The sequence below is a fragment of the Panthera uncia genome, assembly GCF_023721935.1.
Source record: "Panthera uncia isolate 11264 chromosome A1 unlocalized genomic scaffold, Puncia_PCG_1.0 HiC_scaffold_16, whole genome shotgun sequence".
Taxonomy (NCBI): domain Eukaryota; kingdom Metazoa; phylum Chordata; class Mammalia; order Carnivora; family Felidae; genus Panthera; species Panthera uncia.
In genome coordinates, this window is record NW_026057576.1 from 69,703,389 (window position 1) to 69,727,248 (window position 23,860).

Below are 23,860 nucleotides of genomic sequence, written 5' to 3' on the forward strand. Positions count from 1 at the left end.
AAAAATGCAACAGGAATAGAAACATTTACATGGACTGGGCAACATTCAGAGGAGTTTTAAAGTCACAACCAATCATAGATTCAGGCTCTGCTGAACATGCCCAAATGGGACACCTCCGAGTCATTCATTCTGACTGGCCATCTGGACCTCATCATGTGGATTTTGGCTGCCACACTGAATGACTGCTGGCACTAGATCAAAGATTCCATTCCACTCTGGTCTATGAATTTCAGGCATTGGGACATAGCATTATTATTTTGAGTAATGTAAGAATATTCTCCCTGCAGCCCATTCAAACTCTGCTCACCTTTCAAGGCTCATTTAAAGGTCAAGGAAGTTCACAGAATCTCTCTCCTGTTATTTCTATAGGAGACTATATTGCTCCACACAAGGTCTGACGAATATTTCTGGCTGAAGATAACCCCATCTTTGTTTTTTTTTAAGTTACTTTTTAAGTTACTTGAGGACAAGAGCCAAGTATTGTACATGTATTACACTTGGATCTGACTAGTGTGTAGTCAATATAAACATTGGTAGGATTCATTAACCAAGACTTAATAAAGTTAATTATCATAAGAATAAAAATAGCACAATGTTGACTCAAGAACATGAAAAGTTGAGAAACTTCTGTGGAGGAAGATGACTATGGCTCTTAACCCTTTTGATTCTTTAACCATATTTTCTTATTAAGAAACAAAGTATGTGCTTCTTTTTCATGTCAATCTTATCCCAAGGTGGTATTTAATATGTCCATTAAACTTTATTACATGCTAAATGCCAATAAATCAAAGGCCAGTGTTTAGTTTAGTGGAGTTTCATGTAAGACTTGTTACTCAGAGTGGTGGCTTTAAGTGTTATAAAATGCAGTTAAATGGAAATAATTTTTATTGGGCTGTTTTGTCTTAAATGTGGAGGTACTAGATGTATCTTTGTTTTTTAGTGTTAAATTTTCTGACAGAAATTATACACTAGAAGTGTATAATTAAACTTCTAGTTTATGATCTAGTGTCTCTACAAATTAATTAATGGTTTAAGAGTGATTTATCAACTTTGGTTATTGAAATAAAATCCACATATTCCATTATACTGTATGCATTAGCATTACCCCTCGGCCTCCATAATGTACATGTTTTTGAATTCATTGTAACTCAGTCCTGAACCAACATCACCCTTAAGACTTTCAGTTACAATAACGGGTTTCTCTGAAAAACAATTTGAGTCTGACTGGATGTTGTTAAATCCTCAGGCCATGGTAAGTGTGACTGTGGCAAGTGCAAATGTGACGAAGGATGGTTTGGGGATGCCTGCCAATACCCAGCTCACTGTGACCTGACAAAGAAAAAGAGTAACCAAATGTGCAAGAATTCTCAAGATGTCATCTGCTCTAATGCAGGTAAGAAATCTATGAAAATCCTTAAATAATCAAATTTGGGTTTTAATGGAAATATGTAGGCGTCAAGAAATGTGGAACCTCTGAGAGAGAATGCTTTTGAGTATATATTTTTGAAATGAAATTCAGATAAATCAATAGGGAAAAAATGTCATCTTGCTGAGACTGGCAAGTTTGATGCTCTCCAGCTGTTCCAAATGCCTTCTTCAAGCAGGATATTCACAGGAAACAACACCCCAACAACATTTTATGTAAATTGTGAGCTATGATTTTGAATGCTGGATTAAATCTTTTTAAAAGGATTTATATAAACTGATTTAATTATTTTCTATTACAGGTCAAGGGTGCTTTGAATTTATACCCTAGTATCAAATAGAAGCAAATCTTTTTAATTTGATAGAAGCTTTAGATGCACATAGAAGAATAGAGTGACGTCATTATTTTACATTTGGCTAAAATATTTTTGCATCTCACAGAAGTCATTTAAAAACATTTTTTAGAAAGTAATAGTGAAGCTGTTAAAATTAATTACCAAAACCATATAAAACAAAACAACTGGTTTTGGTTTCAAGAATACTAGGATGGTATTACTATAATTTAATACTCTTTTCATACTTGGGCCCATGGAGCCTCAAAAGTCAGCTTTTCTCAAAGCTGGCTGAACTTGACAATGCTCCCTTACAATGCTAGAGGCTTTATTTCAGTTGTTTTGGTGGGTATGGTCTGGCCTGAGGTGGGTTTTTAAAGCTCTCCAGGTAATTCTTATGGAGATCAATGGGCATGAGCCATTGTTTTGTGTGCTAAAGACAAGTATTTGACTAGAGTGAGAATCTTCCCTCCTGAAGTTCCTCCCCTTGTTGGTAGAGTCCTTCTATATTCAGAGCTAGAATCTTTCTACAGTCTTAGATTGCATTGAATTGCTCTGTGTAGATTAAATGCAGTAAGAGGGTTTTGCTAGTAGAAATCAAGGCCATACCCAAAGCAAGGTGTGAGTGGATCGGTCAAAGACCATGATAAATGTCCTTAACAATCAGGTCACTTTTTGTGTTCACTGATATTCTCCTTCTCTCCAGCACACCAGTCTTTTCTGTCTTCTCAGGAGGATTTTTCTACCTCCAGTTCCTAACATCCACCCCTCCCAACACACACACACACTTACCACGGAACCTCTTCATTTTGAAAACGTCCAGCTTTCCAAACTTCTTTCAGTAGTAAGACTTGAATTCTGTTTTGTTTGTTTGTCCTTTATTTTTGGATTTATTTATTTTTTATTGTTTATTTTTCAAATAAAATCTAGGTTTTTTTCTTTGTAATAATACATTATAACTGAATAGGGGTTAGACTAGGAATCCCAGTGTTTCAACATTATGGGAAAAAACATGTGATTTGCTACATTAACATACCTTAAAGGAGAAAATTTACAGAATTGTTTCAGTAGATGATCAAACATATTTGGTAAGATATAGAATGCAGTTTTAAGATATCTGAGTCTCTATCTTTTTTTTTTTTTGTAAAAGTGATGAAATTCTTTTATGTAATCTACCGTCCATATTCCAGTTTCGTTTATTGGCCCAACAATGTCCTTTACAGCATTTCCCTGCCTCTGTAGGATCCAGTCTAGGGCAGAGTTATCTTTAGCTGTTATCTCTTGTTAGCCTCCTTTAATCTGGACCATTTCCACAGACGATGGTATTATAGCATTGAAAATTTTGAAGAAAATTGTCTCCATCCTTTTTTTTTTTTTAAGTAGAATGTTACTCATTTTGGCTTTGTCTGATGTGTCCTCATGATTAGATTCATGTCATACATTCTTAGCTGAATTGAAAGATAGATTATTTTGTGTTCTCAGGATTTGTCATCTGGAAATCTATGTTACCCATCTGCTCACAGTGGTGAGGTTAATTTTGATCACCCGGTCAAGGTGTTGTCTGATGTCTCAGCTCTGTAATTACTGATTTTGCCTTTGTAACAAATGAGCAGTCTGTGGGGAAACACTTAGAAATTATAAGATATCACATCCTTGTCAAAATTACCCCTGATTTACCATCCATTGATGACTTTCACCTAACCCAGTATTTACGCTGGTGATTGAAATATGATGATTGCCAAACTCCAACATTCCTTCCATATTTACCAGTTGGTACTCAACATTCTACCACAATTAAGAGTCTTCTCTCATCAACCAGTTATTTGGTATTTCATTTACTTAGTGATTTATTATCACTCCAGTATCATAATTCCCAGTATTTCAATGGTTTATTATTCATTATTGCTCTCAATTATTCTGGTGCTCAGATTGTCTCAGATTAGGCAATTGGAACCCCTTCAAGATAGCTTCTCAGTCTTTGTGATGTGCCTCCGTTGTTGTGTTTTATTTTGTTTCAGCAAATCTTTCCTTTCTGACATAACAAGATATTCCAGAATCATATTGTATCTGGCTTGCCACAGCTTTGGAATCAACCATTTCTCTAAAGAACCTTGGTTTCTTTAGGTTAAGAACGGTATTAGAATAAAAATTGTGAGCACTAGGGATGTTTATTTCTACTGGGGTGAATTTGCTTGTTGACCCTTTCTGCAAACAGGCTAGTAAACATGCATGAACATATATATATATATATATATATATATATATATATATATATGTACACATTCATATGTACATGCACATGTATATGCATATACATACACATACATATTTTAGAAATCATGAATTCACACCAATACATCCAACTTCAGTCCACCCCCCAACAGGGTTACTTCCTATTTTTTCCCCTTCCATATTTGCATGTCTCATTTTTCATGGTGAGAGGACTCTGGCTTCCAACATCATGGCTATATTTGGTCATTTGTTCAGTCTTATGCTACACCTAAAATTGTTTTTAAAATTGCTTCATGCATACCACTGTACAAAGCAAATCTGCCAAAAAATTTTAGGATTTGTTGGCAATTGATCTCCTCTCCCACCTCCACCCCACGCCAGTCATGCTCCAGATTGGGATACTTAGTTAATTGCTGTGTTCATAAGTTACTTGGATTTCTTTCTTTTTCTCTCCCTTTAGTGTAGTGATTGTACTCGTTTGAAATACATTGAGCTTGTTTACTTCAGATGGCTTTCAGTTTTAGAGTTTTTCCCCTCCCTTCCGTCCTCACTGATTTTGTTTTGAAATATGTAGAAGATGAACATGCTTCCAAAAGTCAAAACTATATTAAAAAAGCCTTCTTAATTAATCATCACTCTCTTGCTAAACCTTCCCTCCTGCTTATTTTCGTACCTGATAGGTAACCAGCTTTACTGCGTTCTGCTTTATCTGTGTATGTGTTTATTTTTTCTAAAGATAAATAGATGTATTTGTTATTATATTTTTAGTTTTTCATTCATTCCCTACACAAAAAAATAGCATGCCATATATGTTCTTTTGCACTCTGGCTTTGCCACTCAGCATCTCCTAGAATTCACTCCACATCAGTACACAGAAATCTTCCTCATTCTTTTTTTTGGATGTATAGGACTCAGCTCTATACAGGTGACATAATTTATTCACTCAATCTCCTATGGTTGGGCATTTAGACACTTTCCAATATATTGAAATTACAAATATTAATGCAGAGAATAAATTGGTATGTGTCTGTTTTCATATTTTTAGAGCATACCTTCAGGATAAACAACTAGATGTGAGATTCTACACCAAAAGGTTATTCATATTCGGTGTTACATTTAATCTTTTCTCTCTTACTGTCTATTCAGTATAGAAGCCTTTCAAGTTGACTTTAGCAGGCTGTGTCGTACATGGCTTCTTTTTTTAATGTCTATTTCTACCAACCTAGTTCTGGACCACTCCCCTACAACTGCATTAGGCTCTGAGTTCTCTCTACTAATATTTCCCCTTATATTATGATGTGGTCTCTGGAAGCAGCTTGGAGCAGAAGGGGAAGAGGAGGCACCTGACTGGCTGGAAGACCGCAGGGCAGGATGAGATGGAACTGGGTCTAACGGCATTCCAGAAGCTGACTCTACAGGGGTGCGGAAGGCAAGGCACAGTCTGCAAAGTGGGGCTCCAGCACCATCGCACAGGAGTATGGATGGTGGTCAAGAGAGGGAAGTCCTCCTAGAGAGAGTTCAGCTGTATTAGTCAGAATGAAAAGTCAGAGCAAAAATAATCTAGCATAAATCAGAAGACCAATCCCAGAGCCCGAGCTCACTGGCAACCAAGAAGAAGAAGCAGTATGACATAACATGAACACAGGAGTCTGTCACTTTTGCCTGGGCTTCCATATGCCATATCTTGGAGCCTCAGTTGTGAATTCTACTTGGTGGGTGAGAGAGGAAGTCTCTGAGCTGTTGTGAACGTCCCACATTAGCCAGGAATGGTTCAGATGTGTGGATGGGAGGGAGCCTGCCTGTTGGGGTGTCAGTGAGATATAGAATTCAGAGGTAGAGGCTGTTCCTTCCTGTCTTTCCTGAAAACAGCTTACTGTGTACGCTGCCCTGACAAGGTCACACCTTGCTCCCAAACCATGAGAGGCTCTTGGTATTCCGACAGAGAAATTCTAAAATCCTTAGCCAATATTCTTGATCCTCTACTCTCTGCCTTAAACTGACCCTCTTCTCCAAACTCAAGCCAGACTCTGCCCTGTTCTTAAATTCCACATCCTTTTTCCTTAGCCGAGCCTCCTTCCTCAATATCACAAGCCTTTTCTCCATCTCCACGTGTTGAAATTCTATCCATACATCAAGTGTCAACTCAAGAACTTGCTCCTTTACTGTGCCTTTCCTCCTTTGCAGAGCCAGACTGAGGTTTGTACTTTCTATATAGCATCTGTCACAAATCTGTTGCAAAGGCCCTTGTGTCATCTGGTCCCATATGTATGTGTAAAAATTATTGGTCTTCTAACTCTATATTCCTGCTCTATGATTTACTTAGTTTCAACTTTATGCATCTTAATATCTCCTATAGCACCTGGTACTTTGCTAACAATATAATCGGCAGCAAGAAAATGTAATGAATGGACATGTGGATGGGTGAAAGATAGCATGAATAAACGTGAAAATGAAAAGGAAGGGTGATAATTAGAGAGAAAATGCGATGAGACAATATCATGCATTACAGAATTTGATTTGAAATGAACTTTTATAAATTAGTTTTCAGGGAAAAAAACAAAGAAAGTGAAATTTAGTAAATGTAAAATTCGTATGAGTATTCTCAGGGAAGAAAAATAATTAGCTCAAATTCTGCAAAATCACTGTTTCTATGTAGCTGTGAGAGAAAAATCTCTTAAATATAATATCTAATTGCAAGTGACCCAGGTGACAGAATCATGCGGAGCATATGGAGACAGGACGTTGTGGGGCCCATCAATATAAAGTGAGTCTGGAGGAAATGTTTGGGAACACGACTCTTATACTCAGTATCTTCATGGAAGAAGACGAAGATCTCAAAGTTTTCTGGAAGCCTATGGCATAACTGGACACAATATTGTTTTCAGAAAGATGGCTGGGTGATACACTTACCACTGGGTTCTCATAACTGCTCTATGGAGCAGATGTTATTTGCAGATAAGGAATTTGAGAGAGATGAACATAACAGGCTCAGAAATGTATAGCTATTGATTATTAAAACCTAGATTTGGATACAAATCCCCCTTATCCATGTGTTTTGGGGCACACCACATACAGACTTGCGAATACCCAGTAGCTCAGTTCAAATATCAGTATCATCTTTGGTTCCTCCTGATTCTTCACCACATACACTCAATCACTGAGTCATCTGTTCTTTCCCCTGAAGATACCCCCAAGGGTATTTGCCTCTTTCTAACTCACTGCTGTCACCCTCTTCTGCCTCTGTCTTCTTTCCTGCAGACAAATGTAATAACATGTCCTCATGTCCACTGTGCCTCATTTCAGTTCATTCCTCATGTATTAACTAGAGTAATCTGGTAAAAATGCATGCCTGATCACATGACCCCCTGGTAGAGAATATTTCTGTGGCTTCTCATTCTTTCTGGATTAAGGTTGGAAATCTTTAACATGACCTTATAATAAGACTTCCATAAATGGCACCTTTAGTCACCTTATTCATTTTATGCCTCTTTCCACATCATTTTCTATGTTCCAGCCATCTTTGACTTTTTCTTCTAATTTCCTCTTTTATCACAGAGCCTTTGCTATAGTCTCTTGTGGGAAGTGGGCCTCTCCACCATCTCACTTCTCTTGCCTATTATTTTTACTTTGCTCTCAGTTCCTTATTTAGGAGCTACTTCCCCAGGGACTCTGTCTGACCACCATGTCACAGTCAAATCCCCTGCTAAGCTCTTCTGCAACATTTTGCACTTTTCCATTTATTTTATCATATCGGTTTACTCATATAAAACTCTGAGAGGAGGATTATGGCTGACTTGGTCTCCCATTGCATTTCCAAAGTCTAGGAGGCTATCTGGTGAGTGGTCAGGTCTCAGTGCATGTATGTTGATGGCTATGATTATAAATTACAAATGGAAAAATAAGTATTAAAAAGGAAGTTCCTTAAATGGAAATTTTATTTTTCAATATCATTTTAATGCTGTTTTACTGTCAGTGAAATCACTCTCGAGGGTTGTAGTCAAATCCACATACACCACACACACACACACACACACACACACACACACATATATATATATATGGCATATATATATATATATATATATATATATATATATACAGTAAGTGGTAGACCAGATGATTCCAGAGCCTCTGTGTCATCCTGAGCTGCCCTGAGGTTTTGGTGAGGTTCCAGAACTCTATACCTATGAAAACTTGCCCTGGTCCTATTGTCATAAGGATGTATGTATCAGTTTTAACACTGTGCAAGTGAAATTACTAGGAGATTCTAAGTTTTTAATTTATGCATTTGTTAATGAATTCCACAAATATTTATTAATAAATGTTATGCTCAAATATTGTGCAAAGCATTGAATAAATACTGGTGAGGAAGATAAGCGATGCTACTTCCCTTACAATGCTTAGAATTTTCTGCTTTAGTTCACTTCAGACCCAGGTGTAATCAGAAGATAGTCATTCATGCATTGATTGGATGGCCATGTATAAAGTAGCTCTGCACTTGGGAAGGTCATATTTACATTAATGAATAAATACATCATACATTAATGAAACTATTAGAGGTCAATCATAATAGTTATGTGTCATAAAATATAATTGCTGTACTATAATCACCAAGAAAGAACTTTGTTATCTATCTCATCATACCCACAGTAATACACAATTGAAAATTAAATTGATTTGAATTGTCTCTGTCTTTGAAAGAGATAGATTAAAAAAAAACATTGGTTATCAGGGTGCCTGGGTGGCTCAGTGTGTTGAACATACGACTCCTGATCTCAGCTCAGGTCTTGATCCCAGGATCATGAGTTCAAGCCCCGTGTTGGGCTCGGCACTGGGCGTGAAGCCTACTTAAAAAAAATTCATTATCATTTATATGCACCTAACAAATACTTTTTGTTTTGTTTTCATGGTTTAGGTACATGTCACTGTGGCAGGTGTAAGTGTGATAATCCAGATGGAAATGGCCTTGTTTATGGCAAATTTTGTGAGTGTGATGATAGAGAATGCATAGATGATGAAACGGAAGAAATATGTGGAGGTAGGTACACTATGCAGAAATTAGTAAAAGTAACCTGATTTTTGATCTGTTTTCTTATACTTTTATCTCTCTATAAAGGTTCTGCACTAAGTTTACTCATTTAATCTGAATTTGTGTTTATTTGGAAAACACTTCATATGAGGCATTTAGGGTAGACTAGAACTTCATAAATGCAAAATCAGACTGCTTCCAGGGGAGAGCCAGATCATTATGACAATAGGCAACTGTGTGGTCCTGAAGTCGTCCTACTGGTACTTTATCTTCTCTGCTTACCACGGCTACTTTTATTCTGTCTCTGCTCTCCCAGTCTCTCAGTTGCATGTTTTAACTTCATTCCATTTCCCTTTCTAAATCATCAGCCTTTGAGTAGTCTCATGTCCTATTGGAGACATTGGAGGCCAATAGAATTATTAGCCTAGAATCTCTCCCTCCCCACCACATACCTAGATAACATTTTTCATGATCTTTTCTATGTTCCTATGGCATTTCTACGAACAGCACGAACAGTTTTCTGTTGTACCAGTTATTATATGTGCCACACTTGCTAGTGCCCAGCACTGTAATAAGTTCTTCCCATTCACTAGGTAATGCACCCAGGGTCATTCCAGCAATTGCATAGACTCATGTGTCTGACACTGAAGACTGTGCTCTTGACCCCTCCCCATGGAGAATTGCATCAGGGCCCTGGAGTTTGGATCTCCATGAGAAGAGCCCCTCCTTATCACCCAAAGTGTCTTCTTCTGCTTACCTGTCTGCCAGCCTGTTCCCAGAGTTTACATTTGCAACTATGGGTAGCACAGGAGAGGAGAGGAGAGAGCAATGAGCATCCCTTCAGTTTACATAAACTCATCTCTGCTGTTTGTTAAAAGTTTTAGCCTGGTTACCCCTGGCCTCATCTCTTCATTAATAAGCAATTACTTATTTCATTTATCTCTGGCAAGATTCCAATCCATGGAATCCTATTCTGCCTGCAGAATGAGTGATTTCAGAAGAGCATTTTCTGTGGAAGGATCAGGGGCCAGTGGGGCAGGGGGAACGAGAGAGCCATAGGGAAAGTGTCACTGACTTAGGACAAGCAGTCCCTCTGTGTGTAAAAAAAAAAAAATGCAGCTTCAATTCTTGTGATCATTCAGATACTCTTATTTTAGGTCTGTTTGGCTCTCTCTGGCTTCCTTGCTGTACAACCCACCAAAATAAAACAGACAAACACAAAAATTTACATTTTTCAAGGCAGTGACCTAAGCTAGATGCTGCTCAGACAATTCTGCTAATGGACTCAATCCAAAATAATTAGAACAATTAGGTAAATCCACCCACAAATATTATGCATTTATCCTCCTCCTGATGTTTCATTTCCAATTATTATGGACCAAAAACAAAGAGGAAGGGAACATGCTTGGGGCCATTGTGTTCTGATACACATCACCAGAGCAAAGTTTATTTGCATGTGTAAATACAAACATTTAACATGAAGTCACGCAACAGGAAATGTTTAACTCCCAACCTTGCCATTTACTATTTCCATTTGTTTGAGGCTTAAGCTATTTCATGGCGTAAAGGTTCAGACCATAGACACCAGCACTTCGGTAAATATCCTCTGGGAGTGACTTTGACTGGGATTGTAGATCTTTCCACATATCATTCATTCGCATGAAACCAATCTGTTAAGAGGTGATTCTACAGCCCATCAGTAAAACAATTTAAAAGGAGATTTTCTTGCTCCATCGGTTTACAGAAAGCAAAGAATGATATTTATTGTGAGGAATGTGTATTGCCCCAAGCTTGTATTTTATCTCCATTATCCAAATGTGTCCTGTTAACAGTATTTTCATTTGGGTTGTGAGGATATCTGCTTAATTTTTCTGATCTACATCCAAGTGTAATTTCACATGATTCTTCTTTCCTTATTCACATATATCTCAATGATTTTTTAGTAAGACCCTGATTCAATTATGAATTTTATAAATATACAAATAATTTGGATGTAAAGAACATAGATTTGGGATTATTTGTTAATGTCATGGTAATCCTTACATATGTGGCACCTTATATAAATTTCCTGAAATTACAGAGGAAATAAATTCTAGTTTAAAGGTTAATCAAGTCTTGAAAAAACCAACTTCTAGAAAAGCTTTTAGCACACAGTTGTCTTGCTATTTTCCAGTGTAATCCTCAAGTTCCTGAGGACATAGCACTGGGATGTGATATTTTGTGTGGGTACCTGAGAGATAGGTACTGTTGAGTTCATAAATAAAAGGTATAGCTTTTATATTTTATCACTGATGAAATAATTTAATATCCTTTACATTTGCTTCAGTGAACAAATTAAAATTTGTTGTAGAAATGATCATTGACTATTCGGTTAATAAGAGGTTTTCCATGGACATCCAAATCACAGCTCACTTAGGTAGAAAACATGGCATCTTGTGCTTGGTTCCCCGTGTCTTTCTTATATCTCACTGTAGCACTCTTTTTCTCTCTCTCTTTGTCTCTCTGATGTGTGTCTGCTTTTTTTCATTGACAAGAATAGGGTAAGAGACAAGAATATTCTATTGTACATTCCCCTTTCTTATGTGAGTTCTGCAGGCCCTACTGACACTTTTGCCATGAGCCAGAAATGCCATAGTGTTTAGGAAGAAAAAATAGCCTCACGTTGAGTTTCCCATGGGCCCTCTGAAATTATGGCTGCAGGAGAAGAGAGAGGGAAGAACAACGACTTTAGCTACAGACTCTGATAAAACATAATTCTATGAAATGGAAAGAATAGACTAAGCAAAATCCAGCATGGCCCTCGTTTTCATCATATTTACAAGAACAAACACACATTCATGGTTGGGTGAATACATAACTATACTCCTAGGAATTTACATAACCACAAAAAGGGAGGATCTAAGAAGTAACTTGAGGTACATAGAATTACCATCTTTTGGGAACTTGTAGGATTGCTAGATAAGGATGCAGAAAGCGATGATGTGACAGTTCAATAGGGGTTGCTTAGATGTAAGTACAAACAGGCCGGGTAAAATTTAAAACGAGGCAGGAGTTGAAGGGGTGTGGTGGCATCAGAACACAAAATGATGGGTCATCCTGTCCCCTTGACGAATAGGAGGGGCTTTGATTGTGAGGCCAGGGGTCCATGCTATTTTATTGGCCTAAAGGAGTAATAAACGCTGGTTTAACTGAAAACCTCTTTTCTACGTGGTGGAACACAACAGCTTGTAGGACACAGTTGAACGAAAAGGTGAAATATCTCCTCTGGTTTAGGAAGCGTTCAGTCATTAATGATGTGCTTCCAAGTAAATATGTACCACTGGTTTCTCAATGGTTGATTTCAAATGAAATCCTTGGATGACTAATTCAAGAAATGCCCTTAGCATGAATGCTTACATACATTTGACTCTGATGCGTGCATTTGAGATTGGAGGGTAGTAGACCAGCCTGTCATTTCTTCAAATTTCTTTCATTTTCACCAGCTACCTGGCTAGGACAAGTTACAAGACACTTGCTCTTGCTTTTTGTGTATGATTATGGAGGTATATGCGCACCCATGGTGTGCGGGGGACAGATCTATAACTTGACTGTTTTAAGCAAGGATTGTAGAACTGGTATATTATTTCAAAAGGCAAAAATGATCACAAAGAGGTAGAAAGTTAATTTTGCTTTTAAAAGTTGCTTTCTCCCCCCCCCTCCCCTCACTCTATAAAATTCATTTTGGGTAAAGGCCATGGAAAGTGTTACTGTGGAAACTGTTACTGCGAGGCTGGTTGGCATGGCGATAAATGTGAATTCCAGTGTGATATCACCCCCTGGGAGAGCAAGCGAAGATGCACATCTCCAGATGGCCAAATCTGCAGTAACAGAGGTGGGTCATTCATCCACGTTACTATGAATTGGGAGGAAAACAAAGCTCTTCATCATTAACCCTCCTTTTCCTTGTATTTCCTTGGGTGTGGGGGGAAGTGGTCTTTTATAGTGTTTGACTTCGATGTAAGTCAACATTTACAATGCCAACAGTCTTCTCTTTCTTATTCTTTATTGAGTAACAAAGCAGAAAGATAAGAAAGTTGCTGTAGTTATTTAAGCTTCACTGCACAAATAGTTAACATAGGGACTGTAATTTCTTTGGCGGCCATCCAGAAATAGCATAGTACAGCTAAAAGGCAATTCTTGTAGATACTTCTGTTAAATGTCTCTTGACTAACAGAACCATCTACAGCACGAGCATCTAATTATCTAGAGAACATTCAAGAAACCCTTTTGTCTTAATTATGAGTAAATCGAAGGCTTGGTTGTAATACTGAATTGATCTGGAGTCACTTTTATCTGCAATAATAAAAATGATATAGAACAGGTATAGAAACTGTGTCAGACAACCAGATAAAATTTAGATTGACCTTCGATATGAATTTTAAGAATATGTTGGTATTGCTAAAATGTCCTTTAAAGTGAGTTAACTAACTGTTGATATCAAATCAAATTAGTTTTATTTAAATGCTTTTTAAAACTCCTTGAAAACACATGGGGTCTGGGTGATTCAGTTAGTGAAGCATCTGACTCTTGATTTTGGCTCAGGTCATGAGCTCACAGTTCATGGGTTTGAGCCCCACCTCGGGCTCTGCACTGACAGCATGAAGCGTTCTTGGGAGTCTTTCTCTCCCTGTCTCTCTCTGCCACTCCCCTGCTCTCTCTTTCAAAAATAAATAAACATTTTTTTTAGAAATCCTTGAAATTACTTGTCATTTTCCAGCTGGACCATTTGTTGCCTGCCTGAAGGTATATATAAGTGACCATATTTCCTTCTTCTTTTTTAAAAAAATTTTTTTTAGTGTTTTTATTTATTTTTGAAGGAGAGAGAGAGAGAGAGAGAGAGAGAGAGAGAGAGAGAGGGCATGAGCAGGGGAGGAGCAGAGAGAGGGAGACACAGAATTGGAAGCAGGCTCCAGGCTCTGAGCTGTCAGCACAGAGCCCAACGCGGGGCTAGAACTCACAAACTGTAAGATCATGACCTGAGCCGAAGCTGGATGCTCAACCGACTGAGCCACCCAGGCACCCCCATATTTCCTTCTTTTAATATTATAAAAGTCTGGAAAGTTGGAAAATTATATTTTTTTAATTTCTGTAAATGAATGGTGCTTTTTATCAGGTAATGCTTATGTGGGAAACCTTAACATACAACCAATTTTCTCTTTTCAAAAAATGGCATAAGAAATTAATGCAGAAGAGTAAAATGGGCCAAATTTCTATACATAGGGAAAGGAAAGCAAAAGGCCTGAAGTTGGAAGAAAAATTATAAAGAAAAGTCCTCTTTTTAATGTATGCAGAATAGGTCTGACTATATATCCCACTAATTCATGTTATGTTTTCCTTTTCTATATAAGGACGTGTTTCTGTCTGCATCCTTCTTATTCAGTAGGTCCAGTCATCACTGTCATGATGTTAGTATAGGAATCTTGGGCTGTGTTCCCGTGAGATGTTGAAAGGAAAGAGGAGAAAAATGGCAATGGTTGGGCTGTGGATCAGGGCCGGTTCTGCAGCAGGGATATGTGGGCTCTGAGAGAGACACACACTACTCGCCAACCCCTGAGGTCTCACCTTCTGCCTGTCCTTTCCTGCACTTGGAGCTGTCTGATTTGGAGATCTGGCAGAGCAGACTGGGAGGCAGCATGCTCAAATGAGGCTGGGTAGCAGTGAGATTTCAGGGGTTCCTGAAGGCGAGTCGGGAGGAGGCACAGCAATATGTCTTTTTTTTTTCTCAGAAGGTACCATCCGCGTCTCCCCTGGCACTCTTCCTCATTATTGCTTCCGGGGCGGGGGGAAGGTGGGGGGCGGGAGAGAGACACCAATCCCTGCACAGGCTTACCTCCTTTTCCTTGTTAGCCCATCTCCAAGGACCAGAAAACCTTTGTTGTAGACACAGCTAATCAGGGATAGAACAAGTGTCCTGTATTGCCTAAATCGTTTATTCAGTGTCAGGTTGGACTCACCTTAGCATATACCTATCCTTATCCCCTGCACCCACATCAGTTATACTATTACGAAAGCCAAGGGTATTCATTTTTTAAAATATAGATACAGATATTTATTTATTTTTATTTTTTTAAATGTTTATTTTATTTTTGAGAGAAAGAGAGAGTATTTGAGCATGGGAGGAGCAGAGAGAGGGAGACAAAGGGTCTGAAGCAGGCTTTGCACTGACAGCAGAGAGCCCGATGCAGGGCCCAAGCTCATGAACTGTGAGATTGTGACCTGAGCCGAAGTCAGACGTTCCACCGACTGAGCCACCCAGGTGCCCCCAGATACAGATACTTTAAAAAATCCAGGCACAACCACCTTTTACATTTTGGTACATGACCCTACAGTCATCCAGTAGCTTTCTTTTGTCAGATAGATTGCAGATTTCTTGAGGGCTGGGATTCTAACTCGTATTCATTGTTTTGATGCTGTTTTGGAAAGAAACCACTACTGTGCTAAGGGCACATCCCACAACCCACACAATAATAGACACAGAAAATAACTTTTATCTATTAAAGAATCTCTGCCATCCACATTAGATGGTGTTTTTCCTTTGTAGAATGTTTTTATCCAATATATGTATTTTCCAAATACACAGTAAGCAAAAGATTTTAAAAAGCAACATGTAAGATGCTTTCTTTCATGGTTTTTCTTCGCTAAAACCGTATACAATTGTTTTCTCATCTAGGGACTTGTGTGTGTGGTGAATGTTCTTGCCACGATGTTGACCCAACTGGAGACTGGGGAGATATTCACGGGGACACCTGTGAGTGTGATGAAAGGGACTGTAGGGCCGTCTATGACAGATACTCTGATGACTTCTGTTCAGGTATGTGCTCTCCTCGCTCGCTTTTTTAAATTAAAAAAAATTCATTTCCCCATTTTCAAGCTTCTTTCTGATTCTCACAGAAACTGTAAGAGAACTGAATCTGTGCATGGAAAGCGTTTGATATTCACAGTGCTCCTATTGGTGCCTTGGAAAGTCTTCAGAGAATTTACACGTTGGGCAAAGACAAGGGATGAAAGGGCTCACTTTCCTAAAATTAGTCTAACTCCTCCCCCCAAGGAGAGCCATCTGCTACAGATATGGGTTGCTCATCTCTAGGCCTACGAAACCAGCAGTCCAGGTGACAGTGTCCAGGATGGAGACCGTGAGAACAGCTACAGTCATATATTACAAAACTTCAGATAATATGGTTCTCATGGGTATTTTATTTTATTTTTTAATGTTTATTTTTGAGAGAGAGACAGACAGAGTATGAGTGCAGGAGGGCAGAGAGAGAGGGAGACACAAAATCTGAAGCAGGCTCCAGGCTCTGAGCTGTCAGCACAGAGCCCGATGCAGGGCTTGAACCCATGAACCATGAGATCATGACCTGAGCCGAAGTCGGACGCTCCACCAATGGAGCCACCCAGGCGCCCCTCTCAAGGATATTTTAATGAATTAATTCCTTAGTATAATTTATATATTAAAATTATTCCGCAGATTAGTGTAGGATTAAATATCAATAATTGGATTCCAAAATTTTATTCTATAAACATTTATAGAGCAGACACCGTTTACCAGGGTCTGGACTGTATCTGGGCTCCTGGCTCTGGCAGTGAAGGAGACAAACATGACCTCTGACTTTACAGAGCTTGCAGCCTGAGTGCAAAGGCCAAAACACACTCTGCCAGAACTTCTAACGGTGCAAAGGAAAAAAAGAAAGCGGTTGGATTTGTTTGAAAAAGTGTCACTGAGCGAAAACGGAGTTATGGATTTTCAGTCCGGTCATATTTGACAATCCAGAAGACAGAGACATATATACATACATCTTTTTAAGCCTGACTGCTTGATTGGTGTGTAAGTAGATAGGAAACTCCACTGTCTCCTGAAAGTTTGCCAGCAAAAGGGAAATGAAAGAGCTGCCCTATTTAATCACGATTCCACAGCCGCAGAGGCTTGTCTGGCCTGGCTGAGGGAAGCCTGCTGCTAACACTGTGCTCCCAGAAGGGTTTCCCTGTTCTGATGATCCCTGATGCTCGGGAGAGTCTCCTGAACATTTTGTCAACACTGTTCTTTGGGGGAAATGCCCTTTTCAGATTTTTCTCTGTTATTCATTATATACGAGTGTTCTTTATTATCCCCATCATCTGCACGATGGAAATGAGACAGCTGGCATCTCTTGGGTAGGTCTCTATGCCAGACACTGTGCTAAGCACTTTCCAGGTCGTTGCACTTATTTTTCTTAAAAGTCGATGAGGTGGGGATATTTTCTCATTTTACTATTGGGGTTATGGAGGTTCGAGGAAGTTCCATAACTTGCGGAGGGCCTCACAGTTAAGAGACAGAATCAAATGTTAAAGAGGTCTGTGAATCTGAAGAAATGTAAAGGTTCTTTCCTTACTGAAAAAAGTCTTCGTTTAAACTTGAATTTAATATGACAAACATTTATGGAGAGCCAACTATGCTGGAGGCACTATGTGAGATATTGTGGTACAAAAATGCAAACACAAAAAATCGTAGCTTCTACCTTCAAGAAATTTACTGTTTAGCAAAATATGAAACAAAAAAAAAACCAATAATGACATGGGGTGCCTGGGTGGCTCAGTCGGTTAAGCATCCAACTTCGGCTCAGGTCATGATCTCATGGTTCATGGGTTCAAGCCCCATGTCAGGCTCTGTGCCGACAGCTCAGAGCCTGGAGCCTGCTTTGGATTCTGTGTCTCCCTCTCTCTCTGTCTCTCCCCCACTCACACTCTGTCTCTGTCTCTCTCAAAAATAAACATTAAATTTTTTTTAAAAAACAATAATGACAAAACTGCCACATAAACATGTAATTTTAATACACGGTGCTATGGGAGATTTGCTTAGTCATGCATTTGTTACTCATTTGGCCATAATGCTGGGGATATAGCAACAAACACAACAGATAAAATCCCCCCTCTCATGGAATTTACATCCCAGTGGGCTGGAGATGCAACAAATAAACTGAATAAGTGAGATATGTAGAGAAAGTTGGGCGTGGGCTTATTTGACACTTTACTTAGGGTGATGAGGCTCTTCGCAGAGGTGGTGACATATGGCTCATGCGTTGCTGACATTTTTGTATCCCCATGCACATGTCTACCCCTACCCTACCTCAAAGGTAGGCTTACACGTAAAAAGAAATGAGAGAAACATGTCCTAGGCAAAGAGAGTAGAGGTGTGTGATCTGTGCAGGGGACTAGAATCATCTTATTTACTCCCAGAATGCCCAAGTGACGGAAGGGAAAGCTGGCGAGACACAGAACTGGTGGTCTTTTTACCTTGCTGTGGAACTGGACTCTATTCCAAAGGCAATGGGGAGCTAATGATGGGTTTAGGCAGCAAAGTGCTACAGTCACAGGTGCCCAGTCTGGTTGTCTGGATAAGAGTTGTTGCCATTTACTGAAATGGGGAACATAGCAGGAAGTTGTCAAGTTCATTTCTAGATATATTGAGCATAAGGGACCAATGGTGACCCAAAGTTGATATATTTTTTTTTCAGCCTGTTGAGTGTGTGAGCCTGAAGGGTCAGGGCTAAATGTGAGGTTGGAGTCATACACATGGAGTGGGTAATTAAAACTAGACTGGGGTTCAGGAAGTGCCATGTAAGAATGCTGCCTTGAGCTTGTCTGTGAGATAAAACATGAATTCATACAATTTTAAATGGGGAAATGAAGGAGATAATCAGGCTATCTATAGAAAGTTATAAAGTTTGGGACTTTCTGATAGAATGTTTTTGTTTTTGTTTTTGCATAGGGGACGTTCATCCTTGATCAACCCATGACCTTGCTTTTGGAGTGGGGTTGAAAAATTCAGAATTGCTACATTACAGTGACTGCTCAGGGTCCCAAGTGCTGTTCTGTTTCACTGTGAGGGAGGGGGCTCACAGGGTGAAGATGGACAATGACACTTCAGTGGACACTTCAGTCCTTTTATAAGAGCACGATTCCCTACTGCATGTCATTTGGGCTCTGTTACCCCAGTAGGTTGGGCAGGTGAAGGTCATCAGGAGGCCTCCTTGGAACCCGAAATTTTCCCCTTCGTTTCTTCCTTCCCTCCTTATTCTGCCCGATTTTCCTCTTTCTCACATTTTCCAATCCTCCCTATCCTTGGAGATTTCAGGGACAGTGAAGCAGTTGGGCAGTGATGGCTGTGGTTGGTCAGGTTTGTCGTGGGAGGAGCTGAGGAGGAGTGCTTAGCCCTTTACACGGGGTCTCCATGCTGCGGGGGTAGACCCCTGGGTGTGGGAAGGGGGGCTGGTTCAGACATCAGTCTGCAATCGTGACTTTATCATTCTTTTGTTGAAGTGAACTGAACATGGCCAATGCCCACAGCCAGCCTCCCACATTTAAAAGGAGGAATTTGGATGGGGTGCCTGGGTGGCTCAGTCGGTTGGGTGTCTGAAGTCGGTTGACTTCGAGCTCTGCGTTGGGCTCTGTGCTGACAGCTCAGAGCCTGGAGCCTGCTTCACATTCTGTCTCCATCTCTCTGCCCTTCCCCTGCTCACGCTCTGTCTCTCTATGTCTCAAATATAAAAAAAAAACTTTAAAAAATTTTAAAAAACAAAGGAGGAATTTGGGGCTCCTGGATGACTCAGTGGGTTGAGCATCTGACTCTTGCTCTCGGTTGGTGAGGTCGAGCCCAGAGTCTGGCTCAGCGCTGATAGCGTGGAGTCTTCTTGGGATTCTCTCTCTCCCCACCTCCCCCTGCCCCTCCCCCATTCTTGCTCACTCTCCCTCTCTCTCAAAATAAATATATAAATGTTTTTGTAAAAAAGGAATTTAGGGAAGAAGAAATTTGCTTTGAGACTCCACACTTTTAGTCCGTTTCACACACCTTATTCCATTTTACCTTCACCCTAATTCAGAGGGGGAGACATTGTTACCTGCATTTTAACAGGGGAGGAAACAGGTTCAGAAAGATTAACTTGACAGAGTTCATGTGGCCATTAAGTGTCATCAGGAAACACATTCAGAGCCTAAGTATTCGTGTAATTTAATCTCCAAGTGATGCAAACAAAATTCTTCAATTTTACTCCGGATGCTCAAATTCTTATAAAACTAAGCTTCTCTGCATGTCATTATGATGTGAGGCAGGTATCCACCCCCAGTATTTTTTCATTCTCATTAAATCTGTTGAATTCTGTACATTCTGTTTAGCGAATTATTAGTCTCCACAATTTTCCTAATTGCCCGTCTGAGTTGCACCACAGAAAGGGTGCCACGTTGGTGCCTCTGTGTTAGGAGACAGAAGTAACCCAACTATGTCAATGTTCTCTAGTGATTTATGTAAGGCTGGAAGGTAATAAGGCTCAGCTGAAATGCAGCTTTATTTTTAGCTCCCATTGTTACCATCCTGACAGTGTTCGTCTTATTTAAGTCCCAGGGATTCTCCTGGTGGGTTGCTCTTTTAATTGACATTCTCATTGTATTCATTCATTTCCACCTGTCCATTCATTTATTCAGTAATACAATGAAATGTGAATATTTTGTGCCTACTACATCTGCTGCATCATGGATACAGAAAATAGTATTTTAAAACCTGCTCCCTGCTCCAAATAAATCAGTTTTATTTATTTCTTCTTTCTTTCTTTTTTTAAAAATTTTTTTTAACGTTTATTTATTTTATTTTTGAGACAGAGAGAGACAAAGCATGAATGGGGGAGGGTCAGAGAGAGGGAGACACAGAATCTGAAACAGGCTCCAGGCTCTGAGCTGTCAGCACAGAGCCTGACGCGGGGCTCGAACTCACAGACCGCGAGAGATCATGACCTGAGCCGAAGTCGGCCGCTTAACTGACTGAGCCACCCAGGCGCCCCTCTTTCTTTCTTTTTTAATGCATATTTATTCTTGACGGTTATGGGGTGGGACAGACAGAATCCAAGGCAGGCTCCAGGCTCTGAGCTGTCAGCACAGAGCCTGATGCAGGGCTCAAACCTGTGAACTGCAAGATCATGACCTGAGCCCAGGCGCCCCTCTTCTTTCATTTCTATTTGTTGCTCATCAACCACATAGTGTGTGTGTGTGTGTGTGTGTGTGTGTGTGTGTGTACCAATTCCTTCATACACAGATATAATTCATGCACACACTTGTGTACACACACATCCACAACAACTCAAAGATGTTACTGTTAACAGGATTTGAGTGTCACTAAAATGACCAGGGCATGACCAGCCATCCTGAAGTGTGCCAACTGTTTGTTTTGTTAGTTATATAAGCTGCTGCCCCCTGGAATTTACTTCCTGATTCTGAAATAACTTTTATTCCCGATAGCTGTTTACACTCTGGTCTATTTCCCCAAATCCCATAATTGTTAAAATATGTTGCTGTGTGACCTTAAACTTGATCTTTCAACTTGTCTTCTCTACCCGAAAAAGTGCTGGCTTAGAGTTCCATTAATTTGGAAAGTGGAATCATTTGAAAGAACTGTATTATGTGAGGAAATTTATCATTGTGGATTACCAAAGCATTATGGAAAGAAACTGAAGGAAATGATTAAGTATATTCAGTTTGCATTATCTTGAAAGAAAAACCAAGTATGTCAAATGTAGCAAGTACTAGTTAGATCTAATTTATTCCCCCAAACTTTTCCTATTGATGGTCCTCATATTACTTTGTAAGAAGCTACTTGAAAAAGTCAGATTGCAGTTCATGAGCAGTCTTGATCATTATAAAAGAAAGAAATGTCCTGTACAGCAAAAGAACATTTGTCTGGAATGGATGCAACTACATTTGTCCTGGATTGATATTTCTGAAATGGCTTTACTCAAAAGAGCACAGTGATTACAAAGGAAAAAACAAGTTTCAGTGTCAACACCCTCTCCTGTAATGGACTGAGAGCCTTTCCAGCTCCTACACGCTCAACGTGGCCATGGTGCCACGTAGTGTCTAGCCATGCTGCCCACTGCCTGACCATGTGGTACAGACGGGGCTACCATCCATTTACCAATGCTAGGCACCGTGTTGTTCTTCCATTGCTCTGTGTGTGTGTGTGTGTGTGTGTGTGTGTGTGTGTGTGTGTGTGTTTAATGTAGGTCATAGGTCTTCTGAGAGCTATTCTCTAATGTGAATTCTTCACATGTTTTGTATCAAGGATAAACAACAACATTCTGTATTTGTTGATCCTCTGTTTACAGAGTTTCAGAGTTTAGCGGAATACTGTTTAGAAGCCATGAAATTAACTCCTGGAAGCCATATCTATCTACCTATCGATCGATCAATCAACCTATATATTTAAAAAACTAACACAGAAGTATGAAATTTCAGTTTGGTAAAATTCACTTCTAATTTTTTCATTTGAAAGATAAAAGGAGATAAGGGCCAGGAGGTGGACTAGTGACATATTTAGATTAAAAACACACATGTAATTTTTTCTTTTATGCATCTTTCACTATTTATTTAGAAAAGATTTGTTGTAGTATATTATGGCAGTCTAAAGGATTTTCATGCTAAACAAATAATCATTTCTAAACTCTTTTTTATATATCAAAACCAAGCATTTTCATCTTTTTCATTTTATCCCTATAAAATAATTCATTCTCTCCATCTTTGGCATAAGTTTTATACTGCACTTGAGAAACTAGTAACTCCAGGAGAGAAATTACTATTTCATTTTACGATTTCCTGTCTCCTCTGAGAGGCTCAATACCGGCTTCAGAATCTGATATCAATACCATGCATTTTTAAGTGATTTCCTAATTCCACTGTTGAAATATCATAAAGGATTTTATAGAAAAGGTACAATTTCATTTAAAATGAGATCCATAATATTCTGAAATATATTTGGACAGCACATGATTTGGAATTGTTGAAACATGTAGGACATAATCTTCATTACTGTGAAAGTAAAAGTTAGGTTGATGCTTTAACTTAATCGCTAATAAACATTTAGATTCACAATACTGCTGTCAATACTATTTTTCATCATATTAGACTAGAATTGTTTAAACCTTGCTTTATTACTTCCACATTTGCTTCTCTGTGATCCTCACTGGGATATTTGATTGAGGTGTTTCTACTTTCCCCAAACGATGGAACCTTTAAGAAACGGTCTATATCCCTGCTATCACCATTTAGAGCCATTGCTGTACATTTTCTGACTCTCAGTAATTTCATTCATTATGGATGGTTGAAATATGAAAAATATTTAAATATGAAATATGATTCATATTTTAATAACTCTTATTTCCTCAGCCCAAACTTGTTCAATTGATATTGACTTCAGATGGCATAGTGTAGAGAAGACTCATAAGTGGGTGATTTGGGGAGGAGCTATGGCCATCCTGAAATGGATAATATTCCCCACTGTGATACTTTCCTATTTAAAGGCAAAAGCTTTCGGTCTGCAACCAATCACAGTAGTGATACTGTCTCATTAATTCATTCCAGTGCATAAGCAACAGACTACAGCGGGGTTCCTGAGGGTCAATAACCCTCAATAACACTCGATGACTGGGTGAAGGCTGAGGCTGGGGAAGCCTCCAGAAGTTAGGTAGGGCTCATCACACAAGTGGCAAAAGTGAGAACACATTGTATGTGTTCTTCCCAGTTTTGCTTGGAGTTGGTGATGCCTGGGGGTGATGCATAACTTTATAGGACTCATTCTTGAGAATGTTCATGATGCTGCTCTAAATGCACAGGAAATAGAGATATAGGACCACATAGGCTGCTTCCCCACCCACCCCCACCCCCAGTGATTGTATTAGAGCACAGAGATAGCAAAGGGATAGAAAAATCGCATAACATTAGGGAGGAAAGTGTAGAGATTAAACACTGAGTGAGGAAAACAATAAGAGAACAAAAGTGAATTTGGAGC

General features: G+C 39.3%; 1 protein-coding gene across 1 annotated transcript in view; it reads left to right on the top strand.

Annotated features, from left to right (window-relative positions):
* ITGBL1 (integrin subunit beta like 1) overlaps positions 1-23,860 on the top strand; it is a 209,719-nt gene that overhangs the window by 81,148 nt on the left and 104,711 nt on the right. Inside the window, exons 3-6 of the mRNA XM_049647174.1 lie at positions 1,247-1,393; positions 8,905-9,027; positions 12,749-12,889; positions 15,728-15,868. Of these exons, the coding sequence (XP_049503131.1) occupies positions 1,247-1,393; positions 8,905-9,027; positions 12,749-12,889; positions 15,728-15,868 (552 nt within the window). The remainder of the gene's footprint in view (positions 1-1,246; positions 1,394-8,904; positions 9,028-12,748; positions 12,890-15,727; positions 15,869-23,860) is intronic.